This window comes from Tachypleus tridentatus, chromosome 2 (assembly GCF_004210375.1).
Source record: "Tachypleus tridentatus isolate NWPU-2018 chromosome 2, ASM421037v1, whole genome shotgun sequence".
NCBI lineage: Eukaryota > Metazoa > Arthropoda > Merostomata > Xiphosura > Limulidae > Tachypleus > Tachypleus tridentatus.
This window is the reverse complement of record NC_134826.1, coordinates 11800684-11819549: the sequence shown is the minus strand read 5'-3', so window position 1 is coordinate 11819549 and position 18866 is coordinate 11800684. Positions and strand designations below refer to the sequence as shown.

The 18866-nt window shown below is 32.4% G+C and overlaps 1 protein-coding gene across 1 annotated transcript; it reads left to right on the top strand.

Annotated features, from left to right (window-relative positions):
• Positions 1 to 4805: 4805 nt before the first annotated feature.
• Positions 4806 to 18025, top strand: LOC143238135 (translocon-associated protein subunit beta-like). Its single transcript, XM_076478105.1, is given in 7 exon segments — positions 4806 to 4934; positions 6951 to 7120; positions 13694 to 13792; positions 15303 to 15381; positions 15383 to 15415; positions 17259 to 17336; positions 17826 to 18025. Coding segments are annotated over 7 exon segments (579 nt in total). The 5' UTR covers positions 4806 to 4931; the 3' UTR covers positions 17943 to 18025.
• The last annotated feature ends 841 nt before the right edge of the window (positions 18026 to 18866 follow it).

Below are 18866 nucleotides of genomic sequence, written 5' to 3'. Positions count from 1 at the left end.
GTTGTCTCTCTCTTCATTTAATTGTAAATACCTGCTATAATACGTTATAGCACCCTTTTATAACTGGGTATTTATAATTAGACAGTATCTTAGAATTAACCAATAAATTGTAACAAAAATCGATTAAGAAACCAATTTAATTCTTAAAATTTCACATTGAAACAAGAACTTCATAATCTTTTATGCAAAATTTAATTACTTTACGTAATCCGAGAATGCATGATATTTAATTTAAAAATCCAATAGTGGGTCGCGGGTTCGAATTTACGTAACACTAAACATTTTCGCCTTTTTAGCCGTGTTGGTGTTATAATGTAACGGTCAATTCCACTGTTCGTCGTTAAGAGTGGGTCGTGTTTACTAGCTCATTTTCCTCTAGTCTTTCACTGCCCCATTAAGGGACGGCTAACGCAGATAGCCTTCCTGTAGCTTTGCGCGCAATTCCGGAACAACAAAACAAACTTTCTTCAATGTTCGCATAATTGTTTGTAAAAAGAATGACTAACTAATTAATTACACGAACAGAGAGGGTGGAAATTTCTGATAATAAAGTTTCAAACGTCAAATTTCTTAGTTTAAAATGCATATTTCATCATGTAAATAATCGGGCAGTGTATATGTCAATACCAGAATTGACGCTATTCCAGACCCGATTAGAAAACACATTTTTTATTTGTCCTTTTTAAAAAGTTGTACTTACGTGTGTAGGTTGGTAATGAATAATATTACTAAAGGTAAATTTTCTGTTGGGTGTTACTGGTTAAGAGAGTACAAGTGCAGAGTTTATTATGTGAAGCCTATATTTACTCATCCTTTGCTGGTGTACATGCCAAATTTAAGCCACCTACATTCTTATTCACTGATGAATATAAACCACAATTTCATTATCAATTACGATATTGAAGAAAGGGAGGTATCTAGTCACTATCATCCACCGCTAACTTTCGTGCTATTCTTTTTACCAACGAATAGTAGGATTGATCTTAACTTTGTATGGCCCCCACGGCTGAAAGAGCGGACATGTTTGGAATGGTGGGGATTCGAACCCGCCACCTTGAAATTACGAGTCAAGCACACGGGCGTAGGAACCACCCAGAATAGGTTAGTTTAAAACTTTAGGATTCTCGGAATTCTCACATTAACACACACTGCACACTAATCAGTGGCTAGCTTTACCAAACGGTGAAATTTTATAACCATCTCTAATAATCTCGATACATTACTTGGTTTGTGCAAGCCACGTAACAAGTCTGCAGAAAGAAATAAGTCTTGTCCTTTCTTTATAATGTATAATAAAAAAAGTTTATTTCATAATGTTCATTCACCTGAAAGTTAGGAACGTGGAGACCTGTACAATAAAAGTATGTAATACATTATTTACATATTTGATAAGATTCTGTGGTAAACAGTCTTCAGTTTCAATATAAATTTAACTTGTAACATGGCAGGGAATAACATACAATTCAACAGCCATTGTAGGTTAATCATTCATATATTTAGCTATTAATTTTTGTTTTATTTATTTATTTAATTTCTGTGCTAGCCGTCCCTAATTTAGCAGTGTAAGATTAGAGGGAAGGCAGCTAGTAATCACCCCCACCACGAATTCTTGGGCTACTCTTTTACCAACGAATAGTGAGATTGACCGTCACATTATAATTCCCCCACAACTGGGAGGGCGAGCATGTTTGGCGCGACGGGAATGCGAACTCGTGACCCTCAGATTACGAGTCGCACGCCTTAACACACTTGGCCATGCCGGGCCAACAACGAATAGTGAGATTTACTGTCACATATAACGCCCCCAGTGCAGAAAGGGCGAGCATGTTTGGTGCATTAGGGATTGGAACGACCATCGGATTACGAGTCGAGTGCCTTAACCACTTGGCCATGCTGGGCCCGCATTTTAATTTTTTGATAAAAGTAGCATGCTCACCTATACGCTGAAAAATAATTCGTTCGTTTAATGTTTTCCACGGTTTTGATGCATTGGTTGTTTCTTTTTATTGTATAATGTAACATGATTTAATTCACCTTTTCAAAACTAGTTTCTTCAAATCTGCTCAGAGGGCTAATTAAAGTCGTAAAAACTATTAAATACTTGTTTTTATTAAATAACATGCAGCGATAAAGTGGCAAAATAACATGTCGAGAGTGTACCAGACGTGTATACAATATTTTGTGAGTTATCCCAAGTAACTCGAATAAAGGTACGTTCTATGCTGGTTGTAAAATGGTGAAATTAATAGCTATTTCAGTTACAATGTAACGAAAAGTATATCATAAACAAAAATAAATAATAGAAAACAACTACCCAAAATGAAAACAAAACAATGTTATGTCAAATAATGAAATCAGCATGTATGTAAAAACGACTCGTTTGGGTTGAGAAAATTTTTTACGTAGAGGAGCAACAACGTCTCGACCTTCTTCGGTCATCATCAGGTTCACAAAGAAAGAAAGAGGTAACTGATCGGAAGCTGACCAAATGTTTGAAAGGGGTTGTGTAACTGAGTGTCGGAGTGTAGAGGGCGTGCTTAGATGTTTGAATATATAATTTTATATTATTTATTTTATTATTATTATTTATTATATTATTTTAATATAGGTAAAAAAGGTGTTCCTTTGTATTGGTTTATTTTGGGCTTAAGTTGTTGTATAAGTAAGGCTTTTTTAATTTTGCGTTTGTTTCTTTTCTTAGTATTTGGGTGTTTTTTGTGGTTATTCTGTGTTTATTTGATTTGCAGTGTTCGAAAACGTGTGAAGATGACTTTTTGTGTTCTTTAAATCTGGTTTGTGGAGGACACTTATTGATGTTGATGAAATATTGTTTTATTTTGTCTAATTCGTTGTTAATTTTAACTGGTGAGCATAGTTTTATGGCTGTGTTTATTTGGTGTCTCAGTATGTTGAGTTTTTGTTTTGTTTCATGTGCTGAGTCCCAAGGAATGTATAGTCCAGTATGGGTGATTTTTCGGTGGATTTCTGTTTTAAATTGTGTATCGGTTCTTGTAATTTTGAGAATAAGAAATTATATTTGATTTGCTTTCTTCTTGTTCATATGTGAAGTTGATGTTGGGATGTATAGCGTTAATGTGATTGCAAAAATTAAGTGTGTGTTCTGTATATGTGAATCCCGCAACCGTGTCGTCTACATATCTGTACCAGTATAGTGATGGATGTAATGCTGTGTTAATTGCTTGTGTTTCAACTTGTGCCATAAAAATATTGGCTAGAACTGGTGATACTGGGTTGCCCATGCTTAGGCCATTTGTTTGTATATAGTTGTGGTTGTTGAATATAAAGTTTATCTTCATCGTGGTGAATTCTATGAGGGTTGCTAATTGGTTGCTGGGAATGTCTATAGATGGGTTAGGGTCTCGAATATAGAGTTCTAAGGCTATCTTGCAGGCTTCAGCGGTTGGAACTTCTGTAAAGAGATATATAACATCGAAACTGGCCATTAAGGCTTTATGATTAAATTCATTAACATTAGATTTGAAATTAAAAGAGTTTGATGAATGAGCTGGCTGATGTTACATATTTGGAGAATGCCCATGCTATGTAATTACCGAGATTGTAATTAAACGATTCATATGTGGACATTATTGGTCATAATGGACAATCTGGTTTATGAGGTTTTGAGATGCCATATGTTTGTGGTGTGCATCATTCGGTTCTGCGTAGGTAGGAATAAAGTGTTTGTGAAATTGTGTTGGTTTTTTTTTATTTTTAGTAGTATTTTGTTTAGTTGTGTTTCGTGTGTCTTTGTTAGATTTGTGTGTATTGGTTTAAATTTGTTAGTGTCTGATAGGATGTTCTTCATTTTCTGGATGTATTCATTCGTGTTCATTATGACTATAGTGTTTCCTTTATCTGCTTTTAGAATTTTTTCGACATCACTGATGAAATCAGCATAGCTTCATAAAAATAAAGTGCATAATTTATAAATAGAAATTCAAAATAATAATAGCAAAAATGCTTAAATAAGAACTAAAACATAATTTTTGAATTATTATATTTAATGATTACAGACTCAATAATATCAACAACAGAATAAGAATTATTAGAAATTTTATTGATAGAAACTGATGTTTAATTAAACTTTAAAATAGTATTGTCAACGAATCTCGTGCATGCTTAAATATGTTCACACATACATGCATACCCTAAAACACCCACATTTGTATGCATCTAAACATATAATGAATACCTATATACGGGTTCACATTTATGATAATTCACGTAAAACGTTATAACGAAATAAAAAATGCTTTAGGTTAACTACACCTATTCTAATGAAATATACGAGTAAAAAAGCACAATGAATAATATTTTGTCTAAATACCTTTTCAAAAAACAAAATTATTGGCTTATAGGAAAAATGTTTAAAAGAAGAGGTTTATCATTTTTGGTGATTTAGCTTTTCAAGTTTTCAATATATCCAAATTTTGTGTTTACATATTTAAAAACCAGTGGTTTTTTTTATAATCACGGATGAAATTTTGTGCTTGTTTTTAGTTAAGTACAAAGCTACATAATGGGCTATATGATCTCTGCCTACCACAAGTATCGAGATCTGGATTCTAGACATGTAAATTTGTAGCTATACAGTAGTGCCATTAGAAGGCCAAGATGTGTGATAAAAATCTCATTACTGTAGGTGTGTGTTTTCTTGTTTTTTCTTTTTTTTTGCGACTTCAAAATCAGAGGCATGAAAAACAAAATTTTGCAATTAAATTTATTTTACCACAATATTCGGCTTGTTTTTTTTTCCAATAGTTCGCTGTCTTTTGGTGCTTAAGTAGCAACTTCAGTGATAGTTTTTATTATTTAAATATTTAATTTAAATTAAATAATATCTTGTAGTTGGTGCCCTCTATCAACATTTTTGTTCTTTTTAAGCTTGCTTCAGCCACGTAGTCGTGAGCATGGTTAGTTTGGATGATGTATTTATATGTTTATTCATAAAACATTTTGTTCTTTGATGTAAAATAACGATAATGAGAAAATTAATTATTATTTCTTATTGTATGTGCACACTGTTTATTTGTGTAAGCATGCTATCTTTTCAACGTCAGATTTTAAAACGTAACCGTAATACTTCGGTTCCAAGTTCGGCGGCGTGGCGGCACTAACTGCTACATCCATGTGGTCGCTGATGGATGTTTTAATTACCAGTAGTAGTACTTATAGAAAACTTTTACCTGTTATAATCATAATTCACACATAACACTATTATTGTAATGCTTGCAAACAGTTGAAGCTCAGACTTGGGCACTGTATAAGGCGATTTCTTTGTAAGAGTTAAATTGTATTTTATTTATCATTATATATTTGGTTAATTTTAGTTATTTCTTGATCACTTTCTACAATAAATTTATAGTTTTTATTAGGTTAACGTTTTTGTTGAATAACATTTTATCTGTTCTTAGATAAACATATTTGTACATTTTTATCATGATCATTTAGTATTTAAAATTAATTACATCTCATAATTCACATTTATTGAACTTTGATTTCTGTTTTGAAATGAGTCGCAAGTTATAAAAAGATACCAGTTTTGTATTTAACACCCAGTCTGCAAGCCTGGGAGACATGTTTAGTGAATTGATTCTCAGATTCAGTTTTCTGGAATTCTCTTTTCATTAAAGTTCTGAATTGTTCACCAATGTGGTCAAATTTGTATTACTAGTTACTAGGGCATGAGGAAGTAAAACCCATAACCCATCCAAAATTATACCCAACATAGTAATGGTTGTACAAGTTTCACAGTATAAGAACTGGTTCCTTGGATCTGTAAAGATGTTTTTACAGGATCTGTTGAGAGAGGTGATCAGTTTGGGCTGAATGGCAAGTCAGAATCACTTAACATTCCTAATTCTAAACAACTGACCAACTACTCATTGCCATAAGAAACTTTAGCCATCTCTTATAGACCCGAATAATGGGACTGACTGTCATTACTATAACGCGAGCACAACCGAAATTATGGGCTGTATTTAGCTGCATTGTGGCTCGAATATTAGACCAAACACTGTTGAGAGGTGAGGTATTTTAATGGCAAAAAGTGTTATATTTTTATGAGGCTAACAGTTCAAGTTATTTATTGGAATATACTTCTAGGTTTAGTTTTAACTTAGATGTTGGAAACTGTGTCACCTATCAATTGCTCACTCCCAAAATTGGTTTCTTCAATTTGCAGACAAGGTGTTAAGAAAAAACTAACAATACTGGTGTCAGCATTTATAAATGTCAGTCATTACTGTCAAGAATATTTCACATTTTAGCAAGTTAATTTGTTTAAATGCTGTAATTACAAGAGACTTTCACTTGTTATTTGTTAAATGAATAATAATTTTTGATTATTTTTATTTTTCACAAGGTATTTTTTGCTTGATGAAGATTCATTTTAACCGTTATTGACATTGGCTTATTAGATTAACCACTGTGGAACATCTGAACAGTGTAATTGTTAGAGTTAAGTTTCAAAGCTAAGAAATGAAATATTGATATTTTAAGACCTGAAGATTATAATATATTCATTATTGCACTTTTAGTAAAGGTAATAAACAAATGTATAAATATCTAAATACTGTTTGTTATTTGTTTGTAGAGAGAACAGTTTTTCTTGTAGTTTTGTCATGTGCAATTTAGGGTAATGGAGTTAGAATGTAATATTAAAAGTTATTTTTACAGTACATGTTTATTAGAGGCTAAGAAATCTTTTTCATAGTATTTTATGAACATCTGATGCAGTAAAACTGTAAATAAAAATAATTATAATGTAACTGTTTCCATAGCCTTGTTCCAAGAAATTCATATCAAACATATTTATTCTTGAGAACCCAGTGGTCCAAGTATGTGATTAGGAACTGAATTGTTCCTTTTATTTATTTAGAGATGTATTATTCCAACTAATAAATGTTTTATATGTAATTTTTCTTCAGTTCTTCAGATATTTGTATGCTATTGTCTTACTTGTCGCTGCCTGTGGGGTCAGCAGTGGAGAAGATGAAACAGTGGCACGTCTCTTAGTTCACAAACAAATACTAAATCGATTTCTTGTAGAGGGAAAAGACCTGGTTGTCGACTACAATATTTACAATGTTGGAGGAAGGTAAAACTATAAAGTAAATGTTCATCACATGTAGTTTGTATTTTTATGTAACATTATCAGCATAACTACACTTTGTTTGAGTAATCCATAATTTAGTTTAGATTGATCTGGTTTGTTACGTTCTACTATATGCATTAGTTTTGAAAGATTTGGCTTGCTCTGTGTGTGTATATTGATTGAATGGTAACATTTTACCATCTTTGGAACAGTTTTAAAGATTTTATGTTACATTATTCAACCTTGATTATTCTGAAATGCATTAAAAATATTTAAGGAAATGTAATGTTATCAAAGAAACAATGAGTATTAATCTGCTTATTAGCATCAGTAATGTAATATTATCAAAGAAACAATGTGTATTAATCTATTCATTAGCATCAGTGATGTAATATTATCTAAGACACAATGTGTATTAATCTATTTATTAGCATCAGTGATGTAATATTATCTAAGAAACAATGTGTATTAATCTATTTATTAGCATCAGTGATGTAATATTATCAAAGAAACAACCTGTATTAATCTGTTCATTAGCATCAGTAATGTAATATTATCAAAGAAACAACGTGTATTAATCTGTTCATTAGCATCAGTAATGTAATATTATCAAAGAAACAACGTGTATTAATCTATTCATTAGCATCAGTGATGTAATATTATCTAAGACACAATGTGTATTAATCTCTTCATTAATGAACAACTGTTCATTAGCATCAGTAATATAACTATCAAAGAAATAACTGTTCATTAGCATCAGTAATATAACATTATCAAAGAAACAACTGTTCATTAGCATCAGTAATATAACATTATCAAAGAAACAACTGTTCATTAGCATCAGTAATATAACTATCAAAGAAACAACTGTTCATTAGCATCAGTAATATAACTATCAAAGAAACAACTGTTCATTAGCATCAGTAATATAACATTATCAAAGAAACAACTGTTCATTAGCATCAGTAATATAACATTATCAAAGAAATAACTGTTCATTAGCATCAGTAATATAACATTATAAAAGAAATAACTGTTCATTAGCATCAGTAATATAACATTATCAAAGAAACAACTGTTCATTAGCATCAGTAATATAACATTATCAAAGAAACAACTGTTCATTAGCATCAGTAATATAACATTATCAAAGAAATAACTGTTCATTAGCATCAGTAATATAACATTATCAAAGAAATAACTGTTCATTAGCATCAGTAATGTAACATTATCGAAGAAATAACGTGTATTAAAAATTTCATTAGCATCACTAATATAACATTATCAAAGAAATAACTGTTCATTAGCATCAGTGATGTAATATTATCAAAGAAATAACTGTTCATTAGCATCAGTGATGTAATATTATCAAAGAAACAACTTTTAATTAGCATCACTAATGTAATATTATCAAAGAAATCTGTTCATTAGCATCACTAATGTAATATTATCAAAGAAATCTGTTCATTAGCATCACTAATGTAATATTATCAAAGAAATAACTGTTCATTAGCATCAGTAATATAACATTATCAAAGAAACAACTGTTCATTAGCATCAGTAATATAACATTATCAAAGAAATAACTGTTCATTAGCATGAGTAATGTAACATTATCAAAGAAATAACTGTTCATTAGCATCAGTAATGTAATATTATCAAAGAAACAACGTGTATTAATCTGTTCATTAGCATCAGTAATTTGATTAAATTTAAAGAGAATGTTAGAAAGTTAGAAATAAAAACAGTTATTTTGAAATGTTTGGATTAATGTTCCTGATGATAATGTTAAGAGGTCTGTGGTATTTTCATGATATTTTATTAATTCTGATGCATTAATGATTCATGTTAGTAAGCCGACATATTCATATGAACTAGAATTTCAATTTATAATTAATCTGTGTAAGAAAGACTAAAATTAGTTGTGTTTATAAATATTTTGGTATTTTTCTATTGGAATATGCAGGTTTTTGTTACACCAGTAAATAAATTTATTTACAAAAGTCAACACATTTATTCAGGTTTCAGTAAATTTATCGGTGCTATTACTGTGAATTATAAGATTAATAATTCTATAAATACCCATTTAAAATTGTCATGTAAAGTAATAATGGGTAACTTAATTATGGCATCCATTATTTTAACCATCTGTGTAAGGTTAATACAAGCTATATAAGACTTCCTCACATAATATGCAGTGCATCACTAGTGTAGTTACATTAGTTTAGTTATTTTAGTTGTCCTATTGTTGATTCTTTGTTTAAAGGTAGTTATTACTTTCATTAATCTTTTATCTTGTTTATCGTAGTTTTGGTTTTGAGATTTTAATTTTCTGCACTGTTTCTGACTGCTTGCTCCATAAATTCACCATGTTCATAGTGAACATCTGGTGTATATTTAATAAATTATCCTTAATTTGAAACATGTAGTTTGGTTATGTTAATCACTGAAGCAATATATTTAATAGATATTGCATCACTTTGTTATTATTTTAATTTTTATCTTAATAATCAGTAGTTCCTGCTGCATTCTGAAGCAAACGAGACTTTTGCTTAATGTAAACAAGTTGCATTGTATGCTGTTGCTTATTCTAATTTATTATAAATATTGGTTGAAATGTTTGTTTTTTACATTTCATTTATTTTGTGTATATATATATCATAAAGGAGTGGAGGTTGTGAATAACTTGCAGTAGGTAGAGAATAGTAGAAATATTTTTGGGTGGTTATGATTGTACTTTAGGAATTATTAAAACTTATAAGGTCAGAGGATGGTAGGTAGTTTAATAGAAATATTTTAAGGTGGTTTTATTTGATTTCTACTTTTGACTGTAATATATCTCTAAGGCATTGGTTCTTAACCTTGTTGAAGGTACTGAACCCCGGAAGTTTCGTACTTGCATTTACTGAACCCTTAGTAATTGGAAAAATAAAATGATTTTTTCAAATTCAAAACATAAGTAGATATTTTATTAGTGCACAAAATGAGCCATGCATCAGTTGCACACAATATCACTGTGTTCAAAGAACAAAACCAACAAACATGAATTTCACATAAAACCATAACTCAATGAGTATTTACTGCAAATCGATGTGACTTTTGCTGTTGCCTTTCAGAGACAAGTTCAGAAATGTGCGGCTTCACTTTGGCAAGTGCCACTCATATCATTTTCGCAACAAAGTTTGTTCCTTTTCTTCGTTTTTATATCTACCATCCTCGAAAAGGATTGCTCACAAAGATACATTGTAACAAACGGTTATGAGTATTTCAAAGGCTTTCTTAGCAATAAGAGGGTACACTACGATTTGGTGACACCAAAATGTTGAGCGTTGTTGTTCTGAAAAGTTGCTGTTGAATCTGGCTCTGTTGAAGTTCAATGATTTCGTCGAGGTATTCATCATTGACATCTGTTGTCGCAACACTAAACGTGAACGGCTGTCTCACCCATTCTGGATATGACTCTCTGGTGGGGAAGTATCCGTTGAGAGACTTTGCGAGCTCATCTAAGTGCATGGCAATTGCTTGCTTCAGTTCCCCAGGTACAGAAATGTCTCCAATTTCAGACACATCCTCGATCTTACTTACACAGTCGTCCAGCAGGGGAAAGTTTGCAAAGTTATTCTCTGTCTGTTGTTTCCATAACGGTAGCTTTTTTGAAAAGCCTTCAGGTTTTCTTTCAATTCAATAATGTTGACTCCACCGCCCTGCATCTGTTGATTTAGAGTATTGAAGTTAATGGCCATATGCGTAAAATGAGAATGAATTCAGATTTTTCGAAGCAATCTGCATGACAGTGTTGGTGCTCTTGCAAAAACAGGGCTAATTCCACATGCATGGCAAAAACATGATTCAGCACCTTTCCCCGGGATAACCACCGAACATTAGAACGGTACATAAGTACCTCAAATTCAGAGCCCATTTTGTTACGCAGCTCTTTGAAGATGCGGTGCTTCAGGGCACTATTTCACACAAAATTCACAAATTCCACTACAATTTTTAATACTTTTGCCAGTTTTGAAGTCAAGGTTTTTGTTGCCAATGCATGGCTCTGCAGAACACAGTGCATTGCAATGATGTGTGGTGCATTGGCTTTCACCAGCACACCAAAACCAGATTTTCATCCCTGCTTAACTGGAGCTCCATTCGAACAAGGTGCAGAAACCATATTCCGTGAAAGATCGTTGTCTCTGAAGAAGTCATCCACAATTTTCTTCACGTCGGCTGCCTTAGTTGTTGTAAGAGGCTTACAAAATAAAAAATCTTCTTTTATCTCGTTGTTCTTCACATAGCGCACAAATACAACAAGCTGGCTTAGATTGGAAACGTCGGTGGCCTCGTCAAATTGAAGGCTTAATTTTGCTGGGCTAGAAATCAGATCTGCAACTACTTGAGCCAAGATGCCATTGCTCATGTCATCTATTCTGCTGCTGATGGTGTCATTTGAAAGAGGAATTTGGGATAACTTATTTTCAGCAGCTTTTCCCAGCATGATATTCGTTATCTTCAACTCCTTCTTGGTTTTACGAGTGCTTCATCAATGGTGTGTGGTTTGTCCTGCTTTGCGATCAAGTACGCAACTTCGTACAATGCTGTGAGAATCGGTTTTTCAATGGGTACAAAGCCAAGAACAGGCAAGGTAGCCTTTTCAATGAACCTGGCTCTCTTTACCTTGAATTCAGCAAGCGTTGTTCTCTTGTATTTCCCATCTTCATGCAGCTTTAGGAAGTGTTCTTTTAGTTTTGCCAGTGCAAGACTAGAATTGCTCAACTTGGCATTGCAAATCATGCATTGAGGACGCTGACTCCCATCATGTTCCGCTATACATGTGAATCCATATTGTACGTATTCGTCCAACCACTTTCTGTTTTTGCTCAACATAGTTAGTTAGTATGAAGGGATTGAAAGATTAGGAAAAAATTACAAATGATGCACGATTACTACAGTAACAAGTCAACTGCTAAGTGCACAAAGGTCCCTGCAGCACAGATATTAGGCCAAGTGATGTGACGTGATCAGCCACAGCCAATGATGGCTAAGTGGAGCATGACATCACGAATCATACGAGTGTGGTGAACGGAATGGACACACACACAATGTTTGTGTCTTGACCTCCACCGAACCCCTGAGACTGACTCGCTTGAACCCAGGTTAAGAACCACTGCTCTAAGGTTAACTACCTTCCCACAACTGGCTGCAGGTGGTGAATGTTGAGGCATTGTGGACGTAAATACTAACATTCGCACCATTAATTAATTTACATGATTGCTAACTAGTTTGTCATCTGCTTTTTGGGTTTTATCTGATACATGGGATATCCCCAGTGTTTTTGGGTGTTGTTACCATAGGTAATCTGCCATCACCTTTGGGTTATAACTGGGAAAGTACAATGATATTTTTATAAAAAGTTTTGAAGTTTTCTAATACCCACAGTGAGGATTATTTTGTATATTTAGTTTAGTATAGAAATTTGAGACATCTGAAACTTTAAGTTAAACTAAATCTTGTGGGATATTATTGGGACCACAAATGAAAACATCACTAACAGTGAGGCTACTAGACTTATGAAGTTTTGGTTTCCTGATGTTACATGCTGCGAGTCCTAGTTAGAACACTGCTTGGATAATTGTAATGGATAAGACCATAATTTTTCTTTCATTGAGTTTGATTTTTTGACGTTTGTTTTAGTGATAAATTTGTTGTTTATTTAAAAAGATCTAATTTATACTCTGCTTCTTATTTATTTAAATTATTTTTTGAAAGCAAACATATTTTGTTTGGGGAAATAAAAAAAAAAATTTTAAACATTGAACTCATAAACTAGGCTAAATCTGACACATTTGAAAATAAGACAGTTGCTAAAAACTAGCATCTCATAACTGGCTAAAGTCTTACTTCAAAATTACCTGCTTACAATACTCATCAGATATGTTATCTTCATTTTTAAACTGTATATTATTAACAAGATACTTGTATTTCTTGCCAGTCATTAAAGTACTGTTACAAAAACATTTGGTTTATTTCTGTACTTGTTTTTATAACTGTTTGTGCATACTTATAAACATTGTGAGAGAACTAGTTACTCTTAAAGAGGTTATTTCAGAAAGACTTAAGGGAATGGAACCCTACGTTCCTTGTTCATCACAGTATACTGATAGTTTGTATACACATGAGTACAGTTACTTGGAAAACTAACATATATGTCAGGTTATCAACTCTTAATTTGAAAAATTAAGAAATTGTAGAATGTATGACAAAATTGTAGTTGAGTGATGTGATGGTTAGAAAATACATCTCTGTAGTGTAATGGTAATTTTTTTCAAAATTTTTATCATAATGTATAGATTAAACATTTACTATTTATCTTTTATGTCTTGCAACATGATAAAAACAAATGGGTGTGAATTGTGAAGAGGATATTGTTATAATCCAAACTTCATTGTTTTGGAAATAAATATATTTTGCATAGGACAAGGAAGATAAACGATACAGTGTGTGTAAATTTAGGATGTTGTAACTTTCACTGGTACATTTATTTATATTTATGTTAACTTACACTGGTGTGTTTACTTATTGTAGTGCTGCCTTGGATGTTCATATTGTTGACAATGGTTTCCCAGAACAAGATTTTGAGGTTGTCATTGGAATGCTGAAAATCAAACTCGACAGAGTGGGACCGTATCCTTTTTGTATACATACTCAGAAATACAGTGCTAAAATCTTCTGTATCATACATATTGATTATTGTAAAAAAATGAATAATTGAGTTATTCACTGTAGGCTTGCCAGTAAATGAACTTTACATCTAAATAGTTAATTGTCAAATTATTAATTTGGTTTTATATCATTCACTGCTGTTGAGGTACATATGTTGTATTATATTAAGTAGGTTTGACTAGAAAAACTGATCAACAATTGTGTGAAATCTTTAATTTTCTATCTAAGATGTGCAAGAGATTTCTACAGTTTGTAGTGGAATAAATTGTTAATATTTTTTGGGGGGGGAACCTGTGTTGCATGGACCCTTATGATCAACAACATTCATGTGGCGAAAGTAGAACTTGTTTAAAACACTGACTCTCGGTAATTCCAGGATTAAAATAGAAACAGATGTGGACTCTCGGTAAGTCCAAGGTTATAAAGTGCAGGAGAATATAGACTGTTATAAGTAATTCCAGAGTTATATATATGCAAAAACGGCTCGTTTGGGTTGAGAAGATATTTTACGTAGAAGAGCGAACAATGTTTCACCTTCTTCGGTCATCATCGGGTTCACAAAGAAAGAAAGAGGTAACTGACCGGGAAGCTGACCACATGTTTGGAAGGGGTTGTGTAACTGAGTGTCAGAATGTAGAGGGCAGTGTTAGATGTTTGAATATATAATTTTATATTATTTATTTTATTATATTTAATATAGGTATAAAGGTGTTTCTTTATATTGGTTTATTTTGGGTTTAAGTTGTTGTATAAGTAAGGCTTCTTTAATTATGCATTTGTTTATGTTTGTTTCTTTATTTAGTATTTGAACACTGCAAGTCAAAAAAACACAACATAACTATAGAAAGCACTCAAATACCAAAAAAGAAACAAACAAACAAATGCAAAATTAAAGAAGCCTTACTTATACAACAACTTAAACCCAAAATAAACCAATATAAAGGAGTGCATTTATACCTATATTAAATATAATAAAATAAATATAAAATTATATATTCAAACATCTAACACTGCCCTCTACATTCCGACACTCAGTTACACAACCCCTTCCAAACATGTGGTCAGTTTCTGTTCAGTTACCTCTTTCTTTCTTTGTGAACCTGACAATGACCGAAGAAGGTGAAACATTGTTCGCTCTTCTACGTAAAATATTTTCTCAACCCAAACGAGCCGTTTTTGCATATATATTTCTCTACAAGTGGGTTTTCTCGACATCACTGAATTCCAGAGTTAGTTCATTTTCCAGTTGAGTTGTATATACACAGCTACATAACATTTTTTTACTGTATAATTATAATGGACAATATGACTAAAGGGGATGAAGGTTGATATCTTATTTTCATTTTGAATCCTAAAAACAACAGAGCGTGTGTTGTACCATCGTCCACTTTATGATATTACAATAATTTCATATGAGTCACTTTCAAATACACAACAAAGAAAGGATATTTCTTAATAAGTGTTCTACCAGAGGTAATAATGTAACTCACACAGTTGTTGTGAGACCAAGAAGTTATGGTTTTTACAACTTCACTGCAGCAGAAGTAACGTTATCTTCCTTCTGAAATTGCCGAGGATGTTCAGGTACGACATTCCACATATATAAACCTAGTTATCTTTCAAACAGTGTTCTTCAATTGACGGTACACTCTACCCACATAATGTATAAGAAGTCTTTTATTTTCAACTATCTACTTAAAGCACATCAAATGTTTTAATAGTGTTGATGTAAAGTGTTGGCAGTAACTGAAAGTTTAATCTATCATAAATGTTGAGTGAGGTATACATAGATATATATCATATGTCGTGCCCGACATATTACCGTTGATTTACAAGGTTTTAGACAATAAGAAATTAATGTGATTTTTGTTTATTCTATTTCAGTTTATCAAAAAATTGTTCAGTCATCTTAAAAAAATACTAATGTTTTTACACGTGTGATGTATGTATACTTGTCAGTACGTAATTAAAATTGTAACATGTAGATAAATTACATAAACCACCTTCACTCTGTGTAATTTGAATAGACCATATGTCAGGACCATGAACATATTTATAGATTTTTGTTAAATTAGAACAAACTAAATATTGTCTCTTTATGTCTAAGCTCCTGTGGCTGTCTACTGCTGGCCACAGGAAAGATAACTGTTACTGGGATACTATTTACTAATAAATATTGGAATTGACCACCACATTATAGTAAACACATTTAGAGTGCCCTAACCATCAAACCAGTAAATACTGAGTGACAATGTTTGGCTTGTAAAACTTGTTCTAGTTTAAAATTGAATTTCCTGAACTAAATTACAACCTCTGACCCCAGTGAATTGTAAGTTACTTTGAAGGATCATAATGTTAAAATGACATTATATGATTTTGAGGTTTTTATCTTCTGTCATATTTAATCAAAACAAAATAAATGAACAGCAAGTTCAAATAAGGTAAACCTAAATATCAGTGCTGTTATGAACTTTAACAACATCAACATCATGCGTTTTAAATGAAATTATTATACGTATATTTAAGTGTAGAAGTACATCATGATATGTAAGTGTTATAATGAAGTGTTTATTTCAGGGGGAACACTATGTATTTTTACAAAACATTGTTTGTTTGTCAACTTGTTATACATATTTAAAAGAAGAATGTTTGTCTGTAGTGGTGAATTTTTTTATTGTAGGCTTTGTTGAAAGAATAATGAAGACTTTACTGTGTTGTGTTGTCAAATTGAGAATATGATTTCTTATTAAACACAAAATAAAATGAACTATATTAATATTTATTTTAATTTTCTCATAACACAAAGAACGATATAAAACTAACCAAGTGATATAACTTTTTGTGAGATGGAACTATATGGTATTTAAAGAATAGATAAAACCATAGAAACATTTTCCTTGTTAACATGCTGAGTTTCCAGGAGCAGTATGTACAACATTCATTAGCTATGTTTGAAAGTATTTAATAGATGAGTTTTAGGTTTCATTAAGTACATTAAATTATTAGAAGGTAAAAGAATTAAAGTGTTATCAATCGCACCCTCTAAGTTTTCAAAAGAGTCACCACAGGTGCTATTATATTGTTATATCCAATTAACATAATGTTTTGCAACAACATGGGCCAGTTGATCCATCTCGGCTGTTTCATCCTCTAAATTAAATTAACATTTTAAAATGTCGTAGTCAGCTCTTATCATATGTTTACCAAGTTTTCTTCTGAACTTAAATTTACTGCTTCTTCAACAACCAAATTTATTCTGTTCCAAAAGCCAACCACCCTGATAGAAAAATGAAACTGTTTTACTTGCCAAATTTATATTTGTGTTCCAAAGTCCTATCATTCTCATTATATGTAAATTAGAGAAAACCCAGTGACCATAAGACTGTCTTATCTATTTTAAATGTAAGTGTAGATATGTTTATTCTAGATTGGTTATACATCTGAGCCAGGTGAAGGAGGAATCGCTGCTATCCGTGAGTTTGACAGGAAATTTTCTCCACACGTGGTGAGTGCTTTGATCAAAAATATTCTTTGCCTGGTATACAAGTCACTAGATATCATAATAAAGGATGTAAGTGCAGTGGAAGCTTTAGAGGGTTCTTCAGGTTTATCTCTTTATTGATGTTGTTCAACAATTATGTATGGGAAAGATGAAACTGTGGTAAACTTTCTTGTAGTTTCAGAATATTACTGTTTTCATTGTTGATCCTCTCAAACCATGTTCATTAATAATTACATAACAAAACTACTACCAATAAAATTAACAAGCTTCAATTTCAAATGATTTAACATTGTACTTCATTTTAGGAGCTGTTAAGTAGGAATATGTAATTCATAGAACAACATATTATAAAAATGCTTTAAAAGATATTGAAGTTTTTGTAACTAAGGCAGTTTCAGGTTTAAACCTGAACCAGATTCTTAGTAAAAATAGTTCATAAATGTTTCTTCTGAAACAATTTAAAACTTTGGTCCTAAATGTGACTCGTTTCAGATGGACTGGATAGCTTTTGCTGTGATGACACTTCCATCTTTAGGGATTCCTCTACTGTTGTGGTATGGTAGCAAGTCAAAATACGAGGCCATTATTAAACAAAGCAAGAAACATTAATCATTCCAATCCCAAACTCATGTATTAAATCTTTCTATGTTACGTGATGGTAAAGCATGAAATAAAGGGAGTGTTTAAGGTAATCCATGTTGTGTTTTAAGCCTGAATGTCAGTTGACTAGTTAGGTTGTTCAGATTAACAGTTGTCATTAGTTTTTGCACTCACTAAACTGAGATTATCCATTGTTTGTGATTTCAGCCTGCTAACAAGACTTGATTGACCTATCTAGGGGTCAGTTGGAATCACAACTGGACACTAGGAACACAGCCATTAGCATAACTCGTGATAAGGTGTTGGAATTAAAACTGGACACTAGGAACACAGCCATTAGCATAACTCGTGATAAGGTGTTGGAATTAAAACTGGACACTAGGAACACAGTCATTAGCGTGACTCGTGATAAGGTGTTGGAATTAAAACTGGACACTAGGAACACAGTCATTAGCGTGACTCGTGATAAGGTGTCGGAATTAAAACTGGACACTAGGAACACAGCCATTAGCATAACTCGTGATAAGGTGTTGGAATTAAAACTGGACACTAGGAACACAGCCATTAGCGTAACTCGTGATAAGGTGTTGGAATTAAAACTGGACACTAGGAACACAGTCATTAGCGTGACTCGTGATAAGGTGTTGGAATTAAAACTGGACACTAGGAACACAGCCATTAGCGACTCGTGATAAGGTGTTGGAATTAAAACTGGACACTAGGAACACAGTCATTAGCGTGACTCGTGATAAGGTGTTGGAATTAAAACTGGACACTAGGAACAGCCATTAGCGTGACTCGTGATAAGGTGTTGGAATTAAAACTGGACACTAGGAACACAGCCATTAGCGTGACTCGTGATAAGGTGTTGGAATTAAAACTGGACACTAGGAACAGCCATTAGCGTGACTCGTGATAAGGTGTTGGAATTAA